We start from the raw sequence: 24274 nt of genomic DNA on the forward strand, positions 1-24274 counted from the left end.
TAAACGGGCTTCACGCACTTCAGCTTCGCAGCAGGCTGTGTGACCCATAACAAGCATTTAACAAATGTCAGCGCTCTTTGCCTCGCCACTGGGTCGCTAAAGTACGAGAGCTATTGCTAGGCCTTTCCCTCCCCTCCCTTCCTTCCCTTTCCTCTTCCAGCAGTGTAAGCAGCAGCCGCAGCAGCCAAACGCCAGAGACGAGGAGGATGTCCACTCAGGCGAGCGCTCCGAAGCGATGATTAAAAAACAGCCGCACCGAAGCCGGGGCGCGGGCGGGAGCGAGGCTGGGCATGCTCAGAGGGCCGGGCTGGCGCGCGGCCGGGATCTCGGCGGCCGGAGGGAAGCGGGGCGGGGGCGCAGGCCCGAGCGGCGCCGGCGCGCATGCTCAGTGCCCGCATCTGCTCGCTCCATCCAGTGCGGCAGCCGGAAAACCGCAGCGGCGGCGGCGGCGGCGGCTGACGGGGAGCGACCGAGCCGGGCGGCAGAAGGGGGGAAAAAATACGAGGGGGCATAGCTGATAAGGCAGGACTGAGAGCCCGGGATTCACGGCCTCTCGCGGGCCGCCGCCTTCGCCGTCCGCAGGGAGGAAGGCCCGGGAGGCGGCGGCAGAGACGGCGGCCGGAGAAGGAGGAGACGGCGACGGGAGGGGAGCGCAGAGGAGGGGCCGCGCCGCCGGCGGCCTGGGAGCCGCAGTGATTTTGACGTTTTCCTCCGCTCGGTCTCCGGCGGCCCCCGACCGGGCTGCGCTGCGGGGGGGTGGGGGGGGCGCCCACCCCGTCCCGCGCGCCCGGCTCGTCCCTCCGCCCGCCGGGGCCTGAGGGGTCTCCGCGCTCCGCGGGAAGGGAAGGGGGAGGCGGGGGCGTGCGGGCACCGCGATGGCGGGGACATTTTCCACAACGTGATTGTTAAAGCCTCCCCCCCCTCCTTAAAATTCCGGGCCCTTCCAGCCTCCCCCCTCCCCCCCAGCCCGTGTGACTAAACGGAGACAAAGGGGAGGCGGCCTCGCTCACACGCGCGCTCGCGGGGCGGGTGGCTCGGCGGGGCGCCGGCGCGGGGCGGGCGGACGGACCGACGGACGGACGCTGCGCCGTCACATTCCTATGCCCGGGAGGAGCGGCGGCGGCTCCCGCGGGAGGCGGCAGGATCGCGGCGCGGACAGCTGAGCTTCTCCTCCCCCGTCGCCGCCCGGGCGGGCCTCGCCCCGGCCCCGATGGTTTGAGCCCTTCCCTCGTCCGCTCCCGACCCCCGCGGCGGCGCGGCCACACCATGTGAAGGTTAGAGCCCGGACCTCCCGACGAGCCGCCGTGAAAGATGGGGGATGCTGCAGACCCCAGGGAGATGAGAAAGACGTTCATTGTTCCAGCCATCAAGCCCTTTGACCACTATGATTTCTCCAGGGCCAAAATCGCCTGCAATCTGGCCTGGCTGGTGGCCAAAGCCTTTGGGACAGGTAAGTGGCGTCTTCCCTTCCGTCTTTCTCCTTAGGATGTACACATCCCGGTTTTTTGTTTTTTTTTTTTTTGTTTGTTTGTTTTTTTTGTCTCCGATCATCGGATGCCCCCTCGGTGCGTGTGTTCTCGCACAGGTTCAGGGAGATGATGGGGGACTGGGAAGACAAGAAAGAAAGGAGAAATTAGGCAGGTTTGGTCTTCAGCCAGGTGCTCCTGAATGGTCAGGTGGGATTTTACCCAGATTTCTTTTATTGGGTAGCAGAGGTGTTTTGTTGTGTTCAGTAAGCTGTTTTATCTTGTTTTTACTTGGGGCGGTTTTGTGGTTATTTGCCTCGTCGTGCTGCGTACATTTCCCCCTCGGTCATAATTGTGATTACACCACCAAGAAATTTGAGCTGGTTTCTTTGATTATTGAAGGACGTGGACGGCACCTAGTACTATATTGATTTTGACATTTGTAATGATGGCTGCTGTTCAGGCTTCCTAGAATGTAAGGTGGCCTGTGTCGAAGTGCAGTGTTGATTTTTGTTGTCATTCTCAGCCTGTATCATCCTTCCCTACACATTCCAGGCTCTATTAAACCACTTATTTAAAACCAATATTCAGCTTGCTGATTGTGGGATGCTGTTTTCATTTCCTATTATCAGTGAGATATATTCCTTTTACCAACGGTATCTTGGTTTCATAAATTAAGAGAAACAAACACTCCCTACTATGGGATTTTTTTTTTTTTTAATAGTCGAGTTTCTTTGAGGGCATGTGCTGTTGACACAGATTGTACAGTGGGGTAGCAATTAAACATTCTCTCCGTTACCCAGTCTTTGCAAAATAACAGGAAAAGGGCCTCCTGTTGTAATTCCTTAGCTGTTGCTTCAGGAACCCATGTTGTAGAGCCCTGAAAAAATTAGAGAGCTTTTCATAGGAAGATGCTCGTGTAAGGAAATTTCCTCTGATAACTTCAGGGATCATTTTGTAAGGTTTCTCTGCCCTAGTTAATAAAGTTTGGATGTGTAAAATATTGGTTGAAAAGTTTCTCAGTTTTTGCAGATATTTCTCCAGATGTTAAATAAATCTAAGTTTGGGTGTTGTTTTTTTTTTTTTTAATTTTTTGTGGGAGGAGAATGACTTATTTCCACTCTGAAGGCTGTGAAAATATGGGGGTTAATGCTTTCGTTCATTCTTCTTAAACATCATCCATAGCTGGATGTTTTCAGAGCTGCACATTTTAGTTAACTAGCAAAGGAATCTCAGTGTTTGGGAAATTATTTTAATTCATTTTGAAGGAAACTTTAACGTGATTTTATGTTTATGACAACTTTGTTTTATTTAAATTCTCATATTTTGATATTGAAGTAGAAAGATGTTAAGGTTTTAAAACTGGCATCAGGAGTAAGTGTAATTGAAACTCATCTTGAAATAATTTACATTTTAAAGATTTATTTGGAACTAAATGTGTAGAGTAACACATAGGAAGGAAGAAGCACAAAGTGTCCGTGTATTTTTATTTTCTGGCACCATTGATATCAGCAATGAGAATAATAGATGTATTTTGGTTTTAACGTAAGCAGCATGCTGAGGCTGATATCCATTTGGAGGAGAAATGAAAGCTATTTAAGTATTTTGGAAAGACAGAGGGAAATTTACGTGGTGACCTATGTGGAAAAGCAATGTGTATGAAATGGAAGGTAGGGGAATAACACGGATACTTTCTTTCCTTCTGAAACTGAGAGGATGCTCATAGTACAGATGTCAGAATGTTGCCCTCGATTCACAAAGGCTACTAACCAGAAAATGGCCTACTTTCGGGATATATGTCAGGCAAGTTTGCCAGATTCTGGACCGCTTGAGGAACACATATTGAACACACTTAAAAAGAAAGGAAGTGAAAGGAATCTAATATCAATGGAATCTGTTGTGTGCCAGGCACTCTGCTAGATGCTTTGCATGAAATTATACATTAGGGATTCACAGCAAGTCTGGGATGTAGGAGTTTGTTCCCCATTTTTAAAAAATGAGGATGCCAGTGCACAGGGAGGTTAAACAACTTTCCTACTATCACACTTTTAGTAAGGGTGGAGATACGATTTCATTTGACTGACTCCCAAGGGTATGGCATTGGTGGGGGCAGGGTATACCTGCTGTATGCCTAGTACTTTAAGTACATTGCTTCATTTACTCCTACAGCAACCCTCGAGGTAGATACTGTTCTCATTTTACAGATGAGGGAACAGGTTCAGAGCTTTTAATTTGTTTGAGATTAAACATCTGGCAGGTGGTGGATTTTGCATGCCAGCTCAGGTCTTTCTGACTCTGAAGTCTTTGCTCTTTATACCACTGTGCAGAGTGTGAAAAATGTGCACATAGTACATGTTAGAAGTCTTATTTATTTTTTTATTTTCTTTAAAGAGTGGTCAACTCTTAACATACTCTCTGAAGGCTTAGATGAATATTATTGGTACTTGGTTACATTTGCCTTGGTAACAGTTGGAATGGATAAAAAGATCATACTCAAAATGGAATGAGAACCAAAGTTAGAAGACCTTAAGAGGGTGACTTAGTAACAGAATTTAATATGTTATTGAGAATGTTATGTTTGTACATTTTGTTTATTCTTTAATCAACAGACTTTCAAAGTGTACATTTATATGGAGTGAACAGAAGAAAAGTCACTTCATTTTTTTTATGTAATCTTTTTTCTTCATTTTCTGCAAACATTTAAGCGGCAAATGTTAACAGACAACATATTTCAAAGGTATTACCTAAGGGTATTCAGTTAATCTTTCAAAAATATTAGCCCAATTTGAAGTTGTGATTTACCAAATTGCTTCTTTAACGATGATATAAGAATCTTCAGTTATTAATTTAGTTTCTCTCTATGAGAAACTTTCTAACTTTTGATATATTAAAAAGTAGTCAATTTTAGAATCATATGTGTTGGAAAGTCATTTAAAATGATAGCTAGAAATCAATGATGGACATAGAATGAAGTTATTGAACCATACAAAATAAATAAAGCACTAGTATTGTAATACCTAGAAAGCAGTTGGAGTTTTTACTTCATTTGAAGTCTTATTTCTGAAGCTTTGAATTATATTCTTCTCATTACATTGAAAATAGTCCAAATAGCCCAAATCTTAATAGCTTATTTTGTAGAATAACACAGATACAGTTTTGATCAAATGAAGAATAAGTTTGTGTAGATGAATTTTAATAAACAGATGCTCATTACTTGAAGCAAATTCCAAAAGGGCAAGTTAAGCTGTACTGTCTCTGCTGTATTTGAACAGCTTAACCCATTTAAGCAATGATATTGCTGAGTTTGCTTTAAATGTTCTGCTCCTCTAAATCTTTTAGGGAAAATGGTGGGTACAAAACCTCTTTATGAAATTCTTGAATTTGAAATTCTTAACATGGAATTTAAGGCCCACTTCCTAGTGTTAATATATCATTTCAACTTTATCAACTATCATTCTCCCTTTTTAAAAAAATTTTTTTAATGTTTGTTTTTGAGAGAGAGAGAGCGAGAGCGAGAGAGAGAGCACAAGGAGGGGAGGGGCAGAGAGAGAGGGAGACACAGAATCTGAAGCAGGCTCTAGGCTCTGAGCTGTCAGCACAGATCTGATGAGGGGCTTGAACTCAGGAACCGCGAGGTCATGACCTGAGCTGAAGTTGGACACTTAACCAACTGAGCCACCCAGGTGCCCCTTATTCTCTCTTTTTAAAAAAAATCATTCTCCTTTTCATACTGTTTAGTTTAATAGTATAAAATCATTTGTCCAAACACATTTTGCTGTCAAAATCCTATGTAAGCTCTAATTTATATACATGTGTAGGTTGTGATGACAACGGGTGGCATTGTGGTTAAGAAAGACTAATAGCAGAGAGGCCAGTTAGGGAAGTTATTGCAGGAGTTAAGGCAAGATATCAAGAAAGCTTATAGTAGAGTGGAAATGATAAAGCTGCTAATATTTATTAAGTACTTGCTGTGTATCAGGCACTTTGCATGTATTACATAATTTTAATTCTCATAACAGCTTTTAAGAGATGGAAACTATTAATCATTCCAATTTTACTGATGAGGAGAATGAAGCTCAGAGGTTTAGGGAACTCATCCAGAGCCATTCAGTTTATAGAGCTGGGGAGGGACACAGAGAGAGACAGAGACAGAAAATCTCAAGCAGGTTCCAGGCTGTCAGTGCAGAGCCCAACTTGGGGCTTGATCCCACGAACCATGAGATCATGACCTGAGCTGAAATCAAGAGTCTGGACAGACTGACTGAGTCACCCAGGCAGCCCCATGTTGCCCAAATATCTTATCTGAGAAATCCAATAAAGTAGGTAGCTAATAATGTAGATATGGAGTATGATTGGTAAGTTGAGGATAGAAATAATAATTTCAGGGTCTTCTGTGCATAAAATGTAACTGAAATTGTAGTAGATGTGAGGGTGATGGAATGTAGGGTAGTGAACACTTTACTTTGAGAGGGGGTGCTGAAGAAAAGGAGGCAGAATTAAAGCAATCAGAGAGTTAGAAAGAGAATTAAGAAAGTATAATAATACTGAGGCCCTGGAAGGAAAAATTTCAAGAGGGTGGTCTCATTAACAGTGTCAAATGCTGTAGGTTTTTATTTTGTTTTTATTTTTTTAAAGATTTTATTTTATTTTTATTTCTTTTTTCTTTTTTTTAAGTACGCTTCATGCCCAGTGTGGAGCCCAATGCGGGACTTGAACTCATGACCCTGAGATCAAGACCTGAGCTGAGATCGAGTTGGATGCTTAGCCGACTGAGCCCCCCAGGCACTCCTAAAGATTTTATTTTTTTAAGTAATCTCTACACCCAGTGTGGGGCTTGAACTCACAGGCCCAAGATCAAGAGTCACATGCTCTACTGACTGAGCCAGCCAGGCGCACCTATAGGTTTTTAAACCATGCATGCCGTTCTGATAAGGGAGATGTGATATAGGTTGTGACTGTAGTAGAGTTCAGGAAATATATAAGGGCCATGTAACTGGAATGGTGACATTCAGAGGGAGGGAGAGGTAGGGAGGGGGAAAGGGTACCACCAGCGTCAGTGATCTGTGAAGGAAGACCTCTGAAGTGGAGGTGGTAGTTAGACTTGATCCTGAGGTGAGTCAGGCTGAATGGAAAGTAGGCATTGTAGATGGAGGAGATAGTTTGTGCAGGCATGGAGTTCTGAAACCAACATAGACCAGTAGGATTGGGGAGGTTTATGTAATGAAGTGTAGTAGGAGATCCAGCTTGAAAGGTAGATTGGAACAGAATTGTTTGAAGAGCCAGGTTGAGGAATTTGGTATTTATTTTGTAGATAAATTATTCTAAGCATATTGGATTGAAAAAGTGCTATGACTAATTTGTTAAACACATACTTTGTGCTAAGTACAATTTTGAACATTTTATATTTATTTCTTTTAATTCTGAGAATGACCCTATTAAGTGGAAACCATTTTATTTCTTCTATAACTCTAAAGCAAGGTTTCCCAACCACAGAACTATGGGCTGGGTAATTCTTTTTTGTGGAGGGCCGTCCTATGCATTGTAGGATTTTAGCAGCATCCTTGGCCTAGTTGACAGTAGTATTCTCCACCGTCATTTCCAGGTGTGACAACCAAAAATGTCTCCAGACTTTCTCAATGTCTCCTGGGAGGCCAAATGACCCCAGCTTGAGAACCATTGCCATAACGATTTTAAGATATACATGCAATTTAAAAAGGGTTTTTGTACATTAAAGTCCAAATTAATTGTAAGACATCCTGATTTCAGAAGTATTCAAATGGAACATAAGAATTTAGGAAATTGGATAGTTTGCCCTTTTTGTTAATGAGCAAACAGGTTTAGAGGGCTTAAATAACTTGCTTTTGATCAACTTGTAAGTGGTGGAACCAGAATTATAGTCTAAGCCTTTATGATACTAAAATTTGTATTTTAACCTCTATGTTATATATGCTTTCTGTAGTTCATCACAATTTTATTTTTTTAATGTTTATTTATTTTTGAGAGAGAGAGAGAGACAGAGATTGAGTGCAAGCAGGGGAGGGGCAGAGAGAGAGGGAGACACAGAATGCGAAGCAGGCTCCAGGCTCTGAGCTGTCTACACAGAGCACGATGTGGGGCTCGAACCCATGAACCACGAGATCATGACCTGAGCCAAAGTCAGATGCTTAACTGACCAAGCCACCCAGGAACTCCAGTAGTTCATTACAATTGTATAGTATTGGAAGTGAAGGCATGAATGCATGAAAACCTTTCAAATATAAGTGTTAAGTTTGTTTTGCGGAATTGAAAGTTTATTTAATCTGGGGCACCTTGGTGGCTCAGTCCCTGAAGCGTCCGACTTTGGCTCAGGTCATGATCTTGCGGTTTGTGGGTTTGAGCCCTGTGTTGGACTCTGTGCCGACAGCTCAGAGCCTGGAGCCTGTTTCGCATTCTGTGTCTCATTCTCTCTCTGCCCCTCCCCCACCGTGCTCTGTCTTTGTCTCTCAAAAATAAATAAATGTAAAAAAATTTTTTAAAGTTTATTTAATCTTCAACAAACCTGGTATTTGATAAATTAGTACAGAAATATAAAATATATTTAGCATTGGTCTGTCATTTCAGAGTCTCCTCCCCCTCCCTAATTTAGTGCAGAGATGAATACTTATTTCGGTTAACGGAAATTCCATCTCTTTATCTAGTTTTCCATGTATACTAGTTTATGGACCTTTTCCATTGGTACATTACAAATAATAATACTTTATTTTTAATTTTATTTTTTTAATTTACATCCAAATTAGTTAGCGTATAGTGCAACAATGATTTCAGGAGTAGATTCCTTAATGCCCCTTACCCATTTAGCCCATCCCGCCTCCCACATTCCCTCCAGTAACCCTCTGTTTGTTTTCCATATTTATGAGTCTCTTATGCTTTGTCCCCCTCCCTGTTTGTATATTTTTGTTTCCCTTTCCTTATGTTCATCTGTTTTGTCTCTTAAAGACCTCATATGAGTGAAGTCATATGATATTTGTCTTTCTCTGAATAATTTCACTTAGCATAATACCCTCCAGTTCCATCCACGTAGTTGCAAATGGCAAGATTTCATTCTTTTTGATTGCCAAGTAATACTCCATTGTATATATATACCACATCTTCTTTATTCATCGATGGACAACAAATAATAATACTTAAATGTTACATATTTATTGTAGTGACAAGCTTGGTTCTTTAGCTGAGATAAAAGTTGTTTTCATTTATGACATTGATCACTTTCCATCCTGTGCCTTGCACAGTTTTTCCTTTCCTTCTTTAACATTGTTCTTCATCAACATAACATTTTAGATTAAAGGCCTGTACAGTAGTATCTTTGCAGTTCTCATACTACCACTTATTCCCTTTTTTTTCTGGGGCATTTTCCTGAAGTACTCTTTGTCTTGGTTTCCCTACTTGCTGCATAGTCATGGTAATAAGCATGTGCATGCTGCTTTGAGTTCACTAGAAGAAAAAATTGGGAAGCGTTAGAATTTATCAGTCTCACACTTAGGCTACCTTTACATATTCTGTGCGCAGTGTGGAATGGGATTATATTTCTTATAGTAACTTCAGAGAATTATTTTTATTGAAAGTATTTTTCACTACAAACTAGACAAACTAGAGGCTGGGCATATGTAGCAGTAGGGAGGCCACTGAGCTCGTTCTGTAATCCTTACAGCTGTACTCTGCGGTATTATGCCTAGTAATGTTTGTGGAGTATTCTGTTTTCTTAAGGTAAAGAGATGGAATTTCCGTTAACCGGAATAAGTGTTCATCTCTGCACTCCATATTTCATAAACATAGGTTCCTGGGAGTGTGCGTGTACGATCTTAAAAAGGTATTTTGGAAGTGCCATATTCACCAATTCCCAGCTCTCTCCTTCACACCATTTTTCTTTTTTCTTTTTTAAAATGTTTATTTCTTTTTGAGAGAGAAAGAAAGAGGGAGTGAGCAGGAGAGGGGCAGAGAGAGAGGGGAACAGAGGATCTGAAGCAGGCTCTGTGCTGACAGCAGCAAGCCTGATGCAGGGCTCGAACTCATGTGACCTGAGCTGAAGTTGGATGCCTAACTGACTGAGCCACCCAGGTGCCCCTTCTTTTTTCTTTTTCTTTTTCTTTTTCTTTTTCTTTTTCTTTTTCTTTTTCTTTTTCTTTTTCTTCCTCTTTTTCTTCTTCTTCTTCTTCTTTTCTTTCTTTCTTTCTTTCTTTCTTTCTTTCTTTCTTTCTTTTTTAAATTTTTGAGAGAGTGGAAGCAGGGGAGAGGGGCAGAGGGAGGGAGGGGGAGAGAAAGAGAATTTTAAGCAGGCTTCATTCACCCTCTTGTGTGGAGCCCAGTGTGGGACTCCTTCCCACAAGCTGGGATCATGACCTGAGCCACCCAGGTGCCCCCACACCATTTTCTGTCTCTAAAATGGGAATTGTCTCTCTCACTCTCTCTCTGCCTTTCCCCTGCTCTCTCTCTCTCTCTCTTTCAACCTAAATAAACTTAAAAAAAGTAAACATTAAAAAACACCCAAAAATCTTTTCAAATGGGAATTGCATGCAGATTCTGAGTACTTTAGGCTCTTGGATAAAAGACATTTGATGAAACATTTGAAATATTTTAAAAGATGTTTGTCATCAACCACGGTAAGTTTCAAAGTACAGTTGACCCTTGAACAACATGGATTAGAGCTGCGTGGATCCACGTATATATAGATTATTCTCAATAAACATATAGGAAAACTTTTTGGAGATTTGTGACAGTTTGAAAAAACTTGTAGATGAACTGCATAGTCTAGAAATACTGAAAAAAAATTAAGAAAAGTTAGGTATTATGAGAATACAGTATATAATACAACATGTAAAATGTGTTATTAACTGTTTATATTACTGGTGTGGCTTCTGGTTGGCGGTAGGCTCTTAGTAATTAGTTTTTTGGGGAGTCAAAAGTGATATGCAGATTTTTGACTACATGGCGGGGGGGGGGGGGGTCGAGTTGGTACCCTTAACCCCCTGGGTTGTTCGAGGGTCAAATGTAGATGGTTTCATTTTTTTCTGCTGGCATTTTCTACTGCTCTCCAGATTCTCTTTTTCAGCTGTCTTCTTGTTTTCCCTTCTCTTTTTTGATGACATTCAAATAAAGGGGTTGCTGACCTTGTTAATTTTTCTCTAATTCATATTTTTGTAGAACTTTGTAATGTAACAGATTTTGAAATAGCAGAAATTTGTCTTTTTTTTCCAGCCACCTCCATTTTTTAAAAATACATACTAAAGATTGTGATGATATCTTGAAAATTTACTTTTTGACCCCAAAATATTTTTTGAACAGATGAGACAGGCACAGATTGAAAACTCAAAAGGTATGTCAGGGTAGTTCTAGTGAAAAGTCTCCTTTCCATCTGGACCCAGAGTCACTGCCATTTATTTAAAGCTAGGTGCCATCATCAGAAGTCTGCTTGTTAAAAGATCTCTTAAAGTACACTTAAAATGATTAAAATGATAAATTTTATGTTATGTGTATTTTACCACATTAAAAAAAAGATCTCTTAAAAACAGTAGAAAATGTATTGAAAAGAGACTAAGATTTGCAAAGGGGAAATAAGTAGGAAGTCATAGTCCAAGTGAGAGATGATGACAACTTGAATTTGGATTGCAGCAGTGGATATGGAAAGAAGTGGGTGAATGTAAAAGATAAGACTTGGTGATTGGGCATGTGGGAACAAAGATGAGATTGTGGGGAGTGTTAAGATTGCTTCTGTTTACTGAGAAAGGGAATAATGGAAGAGAGCCAGGTTGTGTGTATGTGCAAAGAACAGCATGGAGTTTGAGGAATATCTAAAATGGTGGTGTGTGCATTAGGCCTTAAAAACTCATATGTGGAATTTAGAAGATCTTTGGGATGAGACACATACATGGTTATAAAAAGAGTAACTGCCAGTCACTTTGAAGGAAAGTACAGAGGAGAGACAAGGGGACCTAACACAGGAGAGCCAGCAAAGGAGCCAGACGTAGAGTAACCAGAGAAGAGGAAAACAAGGCAGGGAAGTATGGAATCTCAAGCATAGGGAAGAGAACACTGAAGATGAGGGAGGTATAAGGTACTGCTGAGACAGATTAAGCAAGAAGTCTCATAAAATTCCATTGAGTTAACACCGATGAAGTTTTTGATGACTTGGCTGAGGACATGTTGAGGGCAATGTAGAAGCAAAACTGTGACCATAGTAGGTTGAAAGTTAATGAGAGTATCTTCACTTGTGGTAACAGAAAATCCAACTCAAATTGGCTTACAATATAGAGGATTTATTGGCTCATATAACCAAAAAAATTCTGAGATAAGTTGGACTTTTGATCAGGTCCCATTTCCATTTCTTTGTGATTCCCCTAGCTATGCCCTTCTTTATGTGTGAGTTTCATTCTCCAGCTGTCTTCTCTCATGGTAGCAAATGGCTGTAGTAGTTCCAGGCCTCACATCCATCCACGTCCATATATCACACTACTCAGAGCTCTTTCTTAATCATTGAAAGTTGTGTACTCTTCTTTTTTTTCTTTCTCTTGAAATAAACAAAGCCATTTGATTTTAGAAAATATCAAATATGTCCAGTAACAGTAAACTGCCATGTACTTTTCACCCAACCTCCATGATCATCAACTCATAGCCAATGTTGATTTATCATTTACATTGATTTTTCTGGCCACACTGATTATTTGAAGCAAGTCCCAGACATTGTATCATTTCATCTATAAATATATTAGTGTGTATCTCTAGTCAGGAATACTCTTTTTAAATATAACCATGGTACTGGCATCATCACAGCACTGTCTGTCATACCACTCCGTATCCTTAGTATTAAGATTTCTTTGATTGTCTCATAAATCGTCTTTATTTTTTTGTTTTGCACTTCATTTGTTCCAATCTATATCCAAATAAGGGTCATATTTTGCAATTGGTTGGTATGTCTCTTTAAGGTTTTTTTTTTTGAAGGTTTTTTTTTTGAAAATTTTTAAATATATGGGCTCTTCCTCTGTGTCATTTTGTCTTGCTTCCATTTATTTACTGGAGGAACCAGAGTGTTTGCCCTTTAAAATTTCCCAATTCTGGGGGCGCCTGGGTGGCTCAGTTGGTTAAGCGTCTGACTTTGGCTCAGGTCATAATCCGACAGCTCGTGAGTTCAAGCCCTGTGTCAGGCTCTGTGCTAACGGCTCAGGCCTGGAGCCTGCTTCCAGTTGTGTGTCTTCCTTTCTGCCCCTTCCCCGTGTTTGCATTCGTGCGCACACACGCTCTCTCTCTCTTTCAAAAATAAAATAAACATTCAAAAAAAATTTTTTTTAATTTCCCAAGTCTGGATCTCCATGGTATTATTTAATAGGTTTCCATAAATTGGCAGTTAGATCTAAAGAACTCTGTAGATTCAAGTTTATTTTTTGGCATACTTCACAGGTGGTGTGTATTTTTACCAGGAGGTGCTTAATGTCTAGTTGTCTCTTTTTCTATCATGATTTCATATATTAGTGAGAAAGGTCTTTTAAATAGAAACTTCTTTTGGGGCGCCTGAGTGGCTCAGTCGGTTAAACGTCTGACTCTTGATCTCAGGGTCGTGAATTCCAGCTCCACATTGTGGTCTGTGTGGGGCATTAAGATTACTTAAAAATTAATAAATAAAGAAAGAAAGAAAAAGAAAAAGAAACTTTTAGTATATGGTTACCCTTTGTGGGAAATTACCTTCATAAATGATAGCCTCCAAGTAAATTACCAGGCAAACTACTCCAGAGGTCACAGAAAAGAAGAGCTCACAGACCTAATTAAAATGGTTAAATCCTATGGTTTGTTAAATCAATTTACAATGAGAAGCAAGGAGAAAGAGATCAGGTAAGTTAACACATTTAAGATAGAGTGCAAGCAGGAAGAAAGAACCATACTCTGAATCCTGCAATATACAGTGTTTATATGTCCATCTCTTTCTGCTACATTAGCCTTCCCTAATGATGATGGTATGGTCACAGGACCAGAGTTGAAGTTTCAACAAGGAGGCCCACAGTGACACATAGGCCAGTGATACACACTTGCTCTATCAGACAGACACAGGGAATAAGCGTGCCAACAAGCATGCTGGGCACAGCTGTGGGTTACCAATAAGCCTGATGAATAGCCTTGGACTTTGTGTTACTTGGTCAGAGGACAAGTAGGCCAGAATGGGTGTTACCAGTAGGTGGCCAAATTAAGGACTCGTGGATATTAAGTATTCATGTATATTTAGTGTTCATCGTCTCTTGTTCGTTTGTCTCATGCATATTCAATATAGCATGAGTATTTAGGGCTTTACATATATGTTTAGTATATCATGAATATTTAGTGTCTAGATACCTCATGAATATTTGGTATCTTTTGGGGTTTTTTCATTCTTTTTTTCTTTTTAAACATACATGATACAATCCACTTACCTTTATTTAACATATTTGAATTCTATGTTTAACAAACTTTTTGCTTACTAGTGCTTATCTATACTTAAAAGCTTTCACCTATATTTTACAAACTACAAACATATTCTTTTGTAGAATTGAAGAGTCTAGAAAGTGAAAGTACGTTACACTGAGGTACAGAGAAGGCAGAATAAATGCTACTTCCTTCCCTTAACTGGGGGGAATTTGTGCCAAACTGTGTGGGTCACTGGCCCCCAAGAGTCTGAAAGGGTAAAGAATAGGGAGAAAGAGCATTCTAAATAGTGACCAGAATATGCAAAGGCAAAGGCTCTGAAGTGTAAGAAAGTGTGATTGTTGGGAACTGAATGTGGCTAGCAGGGATGCATAATACAAGGTGGTGGGTGGAGACAGGGATCTTCCTTCTAAGGTCGGAGGGAGGATTTTAATCCTTAAAGAAGTTGGAAATCATTGAAAACCCTAGAATTCGTGGTGGCGTGTGCGACATGATCAAATTTGCTTATTGCCTATAAGCAGTGGGTGGAGAATGCTTTGACAAGAGTAGGGACAAGAGTAGATGTGTGAAGACAATTAGGAGTAAATGAAGTAATTCACATGAGAAGCACTGATTGCCTGGGCCCAATAGATGTGAGTTGAGACTGTGAGAAGGGGATGGGTTTTATTTGGGAGTTGAAGGAGAAGGAGGCATTAATGATGACTCCTAGGTTTCTGGCTTAGGCAACTAGATGGATTGTGGTATAGTTTGTCGATGTGGGGAATGCTGGAAAATGAACAAATGTGGAGGAAAAGACTGATTTGGGACATTTTGAGGTTTCATAGTGTTTCCAGCATAATTTCAAACATGTAAGAATAGTACAAGGAACTCCTGAGTACCCTTTAGCCAGATTTATCAGTTGTGAACATTTTGTCCCATTTATCATTCTCTTTCTCCCTCCCACACAAACATGTGTGTATATATATATATACACATAATATTTTCTGAACTGTTTGAGAATGCATGAGAGACATTGTGTCCCCTACCCCCAAATACTTTATCCCCTAAAATGAAGGATGTTTCTTATATATAATCTCAGTAAAATTATAACAATAAGGAAACTTAACTTTGATACAATATTATTATCTAATCCACAGTCCAAATTCTAATTTGCCAATTATCTTAATGTCATTATTGCAATTTTTTTTTCCCATTCCAAGATCCAGTCCAGAATCATGCATTGCAGTTAGTTGACTTGTCTCTTTGGTCTCCTTTAACCTGAAATAGTTCTTCAGTCTGTCTTCGTCTTTCATGATGTTGACACTTTTATAGACTGAGCACCCTGAGCTGCATGCTGAGCTGGGGCTCAGGCCCCTTCCTTGGGCACTGTCTTAGCTCTTGCCAAACCTCCTTTGGCCTGTGGTACAGGCAGCCAGTTATCTGCAAGGGCCACCTGGGCTGCCTCCCCTCTTTAGGTTCTTATACCCTCCTTTCGAGTGTGGGCCCCTATTTAGCAGATATCCCCTCTGCCTTTGGTCTGAATGACTGGGATGATGGCTGCTGGTGCTGGCAGTGTCCCAAGAATACCCAGACAGTATGAAGAAAAACAAAGTGCACAGAGACGTACCTTCTCCCAGGCAAAAACTGATGGAGATCCAGGAACTAGAGACCATTTCCCAATCCATTCCTCCTCCTGCCATCTTCTTTGGCTTTCTTTTTTCTTGTCCTTTTCTCTTCTCTCCCTTGGCTGACCCACCCTTGTACCCCCTCTCATCACTGCTGCCACCGCCACCTGTCTTTCCACCAACAGATGTACCCTCCTGCCCCCTTGCATGGAACCATCTCTGCACTGCCCATAGGATTTGGGCAAGAGTGCCCGGGAGGCACCCAGAAACCAGTTGGCATCTAGGTAGCCCCCAAGGACAGATGTTTAGCCAGAGGGACATTTCCTTAACCAAGATATAGGTGCTAGGCTGATTGCTACTGGAGTTTAGCAGACAGAGCTAGGAAACACACCTATGCATACATAGCATAAAGTAAATATATTTCTTTTTCTGTATATAGATGGATACATAACACCATGTGTTCATACTGACACTTGGCATTTTAGTCCCAACACCACAGAGTTCGTTCTAGTCTTTCTAGTTCATTTCTAGTCCCTTCCTATATTTGTAGCTCCCCTTGTCAGTGAGAAACTTGGCACCCATTTTGAATTTGGGGTTTCTTTGTGACATCCAAGTGAAGAGTTGGGTAGGGTAGTTGGCTTATAAGGATCTGGGGCTTGGAAGAGGTGCTTTAGTCTCACAGGGTAGTGGGAGGAGTGGAGGAGGTAATTTAAGCTCAGGAATGCTTAACAGCACTTAACACGTCATTTGGTAAGTGGAAGGGTAGAGGGAGTTCACTTTTAATTGGCATCTCATTTGAAGGCAAAGCTCAGTGTTTAGGTACTTGTCATTCTTTTAGTAAACATTTGAGTGCCTGCTGTGTTCCAGGCACTATTATTCTAGGCACTAGTGACACAGGACAAAGAAGTATCCTGCTCTCCTTGAGGTTACGTTGTAGTGGAAAGAGGCAGAAATAAACAAACATATATTATAGGATAGTAATAGCTGTTATATGGAGAATTAAAATAGGATGACTGATTGGGTGGTCAGGGAGGGTATATCTGAGGAAGTGACATTTAGCTGTCATCTGAATAGAATGAGCTATCTATGTGAAGGTTAGATTGAGGAATGTTAGAAGCAGAGGGAATAGCGAGCGCATAGACCAAAAGGCGTGAACTTGGCATGCTGTAGCAACAGAAAGACTTGGGTGTCTGGAGCATAGTGGGCTGGGGGAGGGAGAGGAAGTTGAAGCCGGAGGAGGAGGAGCTGGTATGTGTGCAAAATATGGAGAAACTTGAACTCAGAGAAGTTAATTAGTGCACTCAAAATCCCCTAGCAAGTAACTGCTAAAATTCAGACTCACCTTTTAAACTCCATTGCCCATACTTTTCCCAAAGCCCCAATTTTCCCCCACTATATCATGCTGCCCCACCCCCCCCCCTTTTTTTTAAATTTCAAAGAGCAGGGGAAAAGAGCAAGGGGAGGAGAGAGAGAGAGAAAGAAAGAAAGAATCTTAAGCAGGCTCCATGCTCAGTGTGGAGCCCCAGATGGAGCCCTCGACATGGGGCTCAATCCCCACCCAGCCCTGGCATCATGACCTGAGCCGAAATTAAGAGTTGGTTGCTCAACTGACTGAGCGACCCAGGTACCCCATATCGTGCTGCCTCCTAATGGTAGTGAATGTAGGTTAACTGAAAACAGGTTTGGTTTTGAGCGTTTTACTTCTTTGCAGAAGTAAAGCGTGGCCTAGGAGATAACTTTAAAGTTTTCTAAGCAGGTGCAAGGAATGAGTTATGATTATTAGCACAGAATCTGGGAGTTGAGGGGAGTTTTGAAATATTAGAGTTGTTTTAGGACAAGACTAATGACTAATATTTTTTAAAGAATAACATTTTCATTCATTTGTCAGGTATGTATTGAGTGCTTACCATGTACCAGGCATTAAGTTAGGTGCTGGGGATTTATATCCTGGTGAATAAGATAGACCTGGTCCTTGCCTTCTGGTCATGTATAAGGGTACTCATTTTAGCACATCTTTGTCAATAGTGGGTTTTAAAAATAATTTTCCATTTTTGTAGGTAAAAAATGACTCATTGTAACTTTCTCTGATTACTGGTAGTGTTGGTTTTTTTTTTTTTTTTCCATGTTATTGATCATTTTTAGGTCTTGGTTAATTTCAAGTTCAAGGTCTATGGATTATTTTCAGTTGGAGTTTTTGAAACTCACTAGTTCTCTCTCAGTAATTGTTTTAGAAATAATTTTTTAGGTTTGGAAAATAAGGCAATATTCACATGACCGAGCATTATGATAATTTCTGAAATGCATTCCCCTCTTACCTCTCTACTCTTCATTGTTTTAAAGAAATCTGTATCATTTGCTGGCATATGTATGCAACTAGTAACTAGCCCATCTTTATAGAAAATTGCCTTGAGTAAATTACTGTCTACTCCCTTTACTTGTACTTCAAGCATTTCAGGTGATTGTTAATTTCAAAACTTAGATCTAGTTAGGATTTATGATACGATTAAGGTAAGTTCTGCTTAAGTCCTGGCACACAAGAAAAACTTGTCTCTTATCCTTTGCAATTCTAGGAGTGGTGATTCACTCATCCATTCCTTAAGCATTAATTTCTTACCTTTTGTGTTCTGGAGGTGAGGGAGAGGGTGAAACCTTTTATCTTTGATTTTGTCTGTTTCCTAAAATGCTGTTTCAGTTCATTTGTTTCACAATGTGCTACAGTTCCAAACTTAAAAAAATTAGTTTTGTATAGTTAGCAAAATGATAGATATTTTTGAAGTCGTCTTTTAAGCATGTTTAGTTCTTTAAGACTTGTTTTTGAAAGTGACCTATTTTATATTACTCAATATGGAGTTTTGCATTCTTTTGGGGGAGTGGGAAAATCTGTTTTTGTCATATTTTTGAAATATTCTTTGGCTTGCTGTGGATCTTTTCCCTTTTTCTTGTGTCGGGATCTTTTTAAACTCTTTTTTTTTTTTAAAGTTTATTATTGATTTTAAGAGAGAGAGAGAGAGTGAGCACACATGTGCATGAGTGGGGGAGGGGCAGAGAGCGAGGGGGAGAGAGAGAATTCCAAGCAGGCTCTGCAACATCAGTGCAGAGCTTGTTGTGGGTCTCGAGCTCATGAATTGTGAGATCATGACCTGAGCCGAAGTTGGATGCTTAACCAACTGAGCCACCCAGGCGCCCTGCCTTGGGATCTTTTTAAAACTTACCCCTTCATAACTTGGGTTTGTGGGTATGCCATAATAAAATGGAAGTAGCCCCTAGCTGCACGTCTTCTACCTTCTAGCCTTGTGATGTTGGCCAACCATTGTTATTTAAAAAAAAAATATATATATATTTTGTGAGAGAGAGCTAGTGGCGGAGGGGCAGAGAGACAGAGGGAGACAGAGGATCTTAAAGCGGGCTCTTGATGGACAGCAGAGAGCCCATTGTGGGGCTTGAATTCATGAACCTCGAGTTCTTGACCCGAGCTGAAGTCTGACCCTTAACTGATTGAGCCACCCAGGTGCCCAACCGTTGTTACTTTTTAAGCTATTTAGTTAGATGGCTTAGAGCTAGGACTGCATTTATCAGCTGTGTGCCCTTGGCAAGATAACCTTTCTTGGGTTCCTTATCTATAAAATAGGGGTAAGAGAATTGTTAATACTGAATGACAGAAGGTATGTTTAGGGCAGTGTCTTGACACACAAAGGTCCTTAGTGTTACTATATTCTAAATATATATCTGCATATTGTCTGATTTGCCGCTTTCACCAAGTTGTTAGAAAGATTAGTAAAAGCAATAGATGAATGTTAGGTAGATGTACAGGTATGGTAGAGAAATTTGTAATCCTGATGATGTTAGTAGTCACTTTTCTTTGCACACCTAATGTTTAGATACCAAGTCACCTATATAAGTCGTTTTCTTTATTGTTACAGTAAATAAAAATCTACTAGGCCTACATTTTATAATAATTACCTTAAATAAATTCTCTTTTAGAGTTGTACTACTAAATAGCTTCTTTTTAGTTCCTATGATACTAAATTTAACTTACCAGTACTGTATTCTGTAGTTTATACTGGGCTTATGTATCATGCTGAGGCAGCTATTAAGGCTGGCTCACTACTGGTTAATGTGGCTGTGAAGGAAGAAGTGTTTTCAATTATTAAATGAGGATGATATTTTTAGATGTCACCAAAATCCCAAATTGATACATCTACTCTTGACCTCTTTCCAGAGTCCTATATCCCCAGCTGCTTTTTGGATATTTTTGCTGTCGTTTCTAATCAGCATGTCTAAAACCGAGTTTATGATCTTGCTTCCAGAATTAGTGCTTCCTGATTTTCTTTTTTCTATTAATGATACCACTGTTTCCCAGGTAACCCAGGCCTAATGGTTTTTGCCATCTTCACCCCCTCCCTTTGCTTTATTCCTGAGTCCTTTTTGGGTTTGTTTTATAAGCAGTTTTAAAAAAAAATTTTTTTTTAACATTTATTTATTTTTGAGAGAGAGTGAGAAAGAGCCGAGAAGGAGCAGAGAGAGAGGGAGACACAGAATCTGAAGCAGGCTCCAGGCTCTGAGCTGTCAGCACAGAGCCTGATGCGGTGCTCGAACCCAAGAACCATGAGCTGAGATCATGACGTGAGCCGAAGTCTGGTGCTCAACCGACTGAGCCATCCAGGCGCACCCCTAAGCAGTCTTTCATGTCTTTTATTCTTGTCTTCATTTCCTTATTTATGTCTGATATTTACCTCCATCAGTATTGAAGGCCAGATTATTTGTCCCCAAACGTCATATCACTCTTCTTTATTTTTTTTTTTTTTTAATTTTTTTTTTCAACGTTTATTTTTGGGACAGAGAGAGACAGAGCATGAATGGGGGAGGGGCAGAGAGAGAGGGAGACACAGAATCGGAAACAGGCTCCAGGCTCTGAGCCATCAGCCCAGAGCCTGACGCGGGGCTCGAACTCACGGACCGCGAGATCGTGACCTGGCTGAAGTCGGACGCCCAACCGACTGCGCCACCCAGGCGCCCCATATCACTCTTCTTTAAAACTAAAAGTAATTCCTTGTTAGCTATTAAATAAATGTTTGGCTATTATATATGTGTTTAAAAGAGATATTACTTTTGTCTTATCTGAACCTCCCATCACAGCTTTCCTGCTTACTCCTATCCTACATGAATGCCTTTCTCCACCCAAATTGTTCAGTTTGGTATCTCTTCACATCCTTTCTTTCTTCCTTCCTTCCTTCCTTCCTTCCACTCTCTCCTTGCTCTTCCCTTTGTTTAGATAGACTTTTGTTTTTTGACTAAGCAAATTCTGCCTATTTTTCCTATCCTATTTCTTTAAGATGAAGTCAAGTCAGCCCAGTATGATGCTTCCTGCTTTGAACTTTAAGCACTTAATTGTTCCTTTAGAACAATTGTTCATTTAGCACTTAGTTTCTTTCAGTTGGTGCTCAATCATTCATTGTTTCTGAATTGCTTAACTTTATTTGTCTGTCTAGTCTTTTTGTACATTATTGGCTTCTTGAAGGTACGGATTATTTCTGATTCCTTGGATTTCCTCAGAACCATGCTGGTATATAATATGAACATGCAATCATTACTATAATATTTGATGAAAATATTTTTCTTCTTCTTTTCTTTTTTTATTTTAGAGAGAGAGAGAGTATGAGCAGGGTAGAGGGGCAGAGGGGAAGGGAGGGAGAGAGGGAGGGAGGGAGGGAGGGAGGGAGAGAGAATCTCAAGCAGGCTCCATGCTCAGTGTGGAGCCCAATGAGGGGCTCAATCCCATGACCCTGGTGTTATGACCTGAGTTGAAAGCAAGAGTCATATGCTCTACTGATTGAGCCACTCAGGCACCCCATGATGAAAATATTTTTCTAAATAATAGGAACTCTTCAAAAACTTTAGGATGAAAATTGCTAAGAAGTATACTAATACTTTGTGAATACATTTAAAAAATGTTCACTTTGATTAGTACTATGGCTTATTTTGAGCTTATATTAAAGCTGCCTATTCAGAAGACTCCTAAAATCAGTGATGGGGGATGGTTGGCCTCAAAACCTCACTTTTCAAAGAGAAGGCAGGCAAGGAAATGGCTAAGTGTCATGCCAGACTAGCCAGAGCTATCAGGTTCTATGATTGTGGCTCCATGTTAACTTTTAACTTAGATGCCTGCCTTTACTTTTGGAAGACAAACCTCATTCTTGTGTTGGCTTTGATTAAGAGCACAGCTCACAGGTAAGGAGTGGGAAGAGGAAGGCAAGATACCTTGTTAAACACTAAGAAGTGCTTTGTTTGTCTTGCCTTTTTAGTGATCTGGCTGCCATCAGATGCAAAAGCAGCTCCTGAGGTTGATTTAGAAGTAGATGTTGGGAGAGTGGGACTTGACATTCTTCAAGGGAAATGGCTAGCAGAAAAGAAACTCAGACGAATTTGGTTTCCTTCTCATGTCCCATTTGTAGACTCTCCTTTCTGTGTCTCCACTGAATGTGTTAGTTGGGTGTCCAGGAGGGATTTTTGGGGTAAGGCGGAGAGAACAGTGATTTACTAGGTTAAGGGATTTAAAAAAAAAAAAATGTTTATTTTTGAGAGTCGGGCAGGGGGGTGGGGGGAAGGGCAAAGAGAAGGGAGAGAATCCCAAGCAGACTCCACACTGCCTGCCAGTGCAGAAGCTGACGTGGGGCTCGAATTTGTGAACTGTGAGATCATGACCTGAGCTGAAGTCCAGAGTTGGACACTTAACTGACTGAGTCACCTAGGTGCCTCTAGGTTAAGGGATTTAAAAAAAAGTTTTTTTTTAACGTTTAAAAATTTATTTTTGAGAGAGAAGGAGACAGAGCATGAGCCAGGGATGGGCAGAGAGAGGGAGACACAGAATCTGAAGCAGCTACAGTCTCTGAGCTGTTAGCACAGAGCCCAATGCAGGGCTCAAACCCACAAGCTATGAGATCATGACCTGAGTCGAAGTTGGACACTTGACGAACTGAGCCACTCAGGCACCCTTAGTTTAAGGTATTTTTGAGAGTAGTTCTCCCTTAAACTATAGCTGTAACTGCCCCTCAATAGATTCATCAGGCTAAGCAAGAAGGGTGAGAGACCAGAGAGCCTGAGATAGAGGGAGAGAATAAGTTAGGCAGCTTCTGCTTTGCAAGTGATTAGCTATACAACTTCAGTTAAGTGATTTTATGCTGTCAGTTGGCAAGGCCTAGCTTCCCCTGTAATAGCCGTTAGAGTGCGTTTTCTGGTTGACTGCTTGTATGTGAGAGTATTCGCTGAAATTAGTTTTTAGGAATCTTTTATCACATTCTATGGATTTGAGTGTGCATGTGGGAATACTTTCCCCAGAGTCATTAGACTTAGAAAACTTTTTCTTTGCTTTGTAATCTTGTTTTAGAGTATACTCGGAACAATATCTTCTGTAAAGCAAATTTCTCTTTTCCATTCCAGATTAGCTGCCAAGCTCTAATAAATTACCTTTTCAGTTAAAGGGTATTGTTATTTTTGGAAGGAATCTTCTGTGACATAATAATTATTAAATTGTGTTTCTTTATAAACATATTGTAAGAATTTCCCCCCCTCCCCTTAATCTTTATAGAAAATGTGCCAGAGGAACTTCGAGAACCATTTTACACAGATCAGTATGACCAGGAACACATCAAACCACCCGTGGTTAATTTACTTCTTTCGGCTGAACTATACTGTCGTGCTGGGAGTCTCATTCTCAAGAGTGATGCTGCGAAACCCCTTCTGGGCCATGATGCTGTAATCCAGGCTTTAGCGCAGAAAGGTCTTTATGTAACTGACCAAGAAAAACTGGTAACTGAACGAGATCTGCACAAGAAACCCATACAGATGGTGAGTCTTTGTATACCCAAGGTTACTTAGTTTGAAGTGTATACTTTTGAGTGTGAATTGTATTGTAAAATGGAGGAAATTATGTTTTGAGATTGGATTGTCCTCTCTGCCTAGAGTTTAAAAACTTAACATTTTCTTATAAACCTCGTTTCCAAATGAAGGAAGATTTTAATAAACTATTTTGGAATGTTTGGTGCCATTCTGATACCCAGGAGAAACAATTAAATTCTTTCTAGCTACTTTAAAGTGATTTTTATGTAATTTAAAAATTTAATTTTCCCATCATAGAGACTATTTAGAGGAGATAGAAAATGTATCCTTGATTTTATTCTTGTTAGGAAAGAGATGAAATTTGTGAGTGTTCATTTGCATGCTTGAATGACCTCTTGGTGAATTTCTGCATATCATATATATTTTAGTTTATTTAATGACTAGTGATACATTCTTGTGGACAACATACAGAATGACGCTCTCTAAGCTGGCCTGGGACAAGCATGCAGGAGCTTTGTCATGAGTCTCTGGAGACAAATTCAAAGTTTAGGTTCATTGTATGTTGCTTCAGTTTGGTGTGCTACTTTCGCCTAAGTTCACAAAACGCTGAGCACCATCAAGCAGGGTATTAGAAGGAAAAACACATTTGATTAAATCATGCTCTTATATGAGACTAATAGAAAGGGAGGGATATATGTAGAAGAATATATTTAGAAATATATGAAATTATGAAGTTGAAGAAGGATGAACAAAAATTAGTTTACCAAATCTAGTACTAAATGAGGTGGTGACCTACTTTCTGCCTATTTTCCTTCTTTAAAAAAAAAACAAAACTGTTTTGTTACTTAAGAGGAATAGCGAATAATGTCCGAAGAAAAATTTAGTTAATAAATTTGTGGATTCATAATAGAATTATTAAGGATAACTAAGAATGTTTATTAGCTGATA

The 24274-nt window shown here is 40.5% G+C and overlaps 1 protein-coding gene across 7 annotated transcripts in view; it reads left to right on the plus strand.

Annotated features, from left to right (window-relative positions):
• The first annotated feature begins 1055 nt into the window (after positions 1-1055).
• Positions 1056-24274, plus strand: part of CAMSAP2 (calmodulin regulated spectrin associated protein family member 2) — a 113096-nt gene continuing 89877 nt past the window's right edge. For 5 of the 7 annotated variants that reach the window (XM_030302232.1, XM_030302231.1, XM_030302233.1 and 2 more), the window contains exons 1-2: positions 1057-1450; positions 23076-23335. In XM_030302232.1, coding sequence (XP_030158092.1) covers positions 1312-1450; positions 23076-23335 — 399 coding nt within the window. In that variant the 5' untranslated portion in view covers positions 1057-1311. Of the gene's footprint in view, positions 1451-23075; positions 23336-24274 lie in introns of all 7 variants that reach the window. The other 2 variants (XM_030302230.1, XM_030302236.1) reach the window with 2 other exon arrangements.

This window comes from Lynx canadensis, chromosome F1 (assembly GCF_007474595.2).
Source record: "Lynx canadensis isolate LIC74 chromosome F1, mLynCan4.pri.v2, whole genome shotgun sequence".
Classification (NCBI taxonomy): Eukaryota; Metazoa; Chordata; class Mammalia; order Carnivora; family Felidae; genus Lynx; species Lynx canadensis.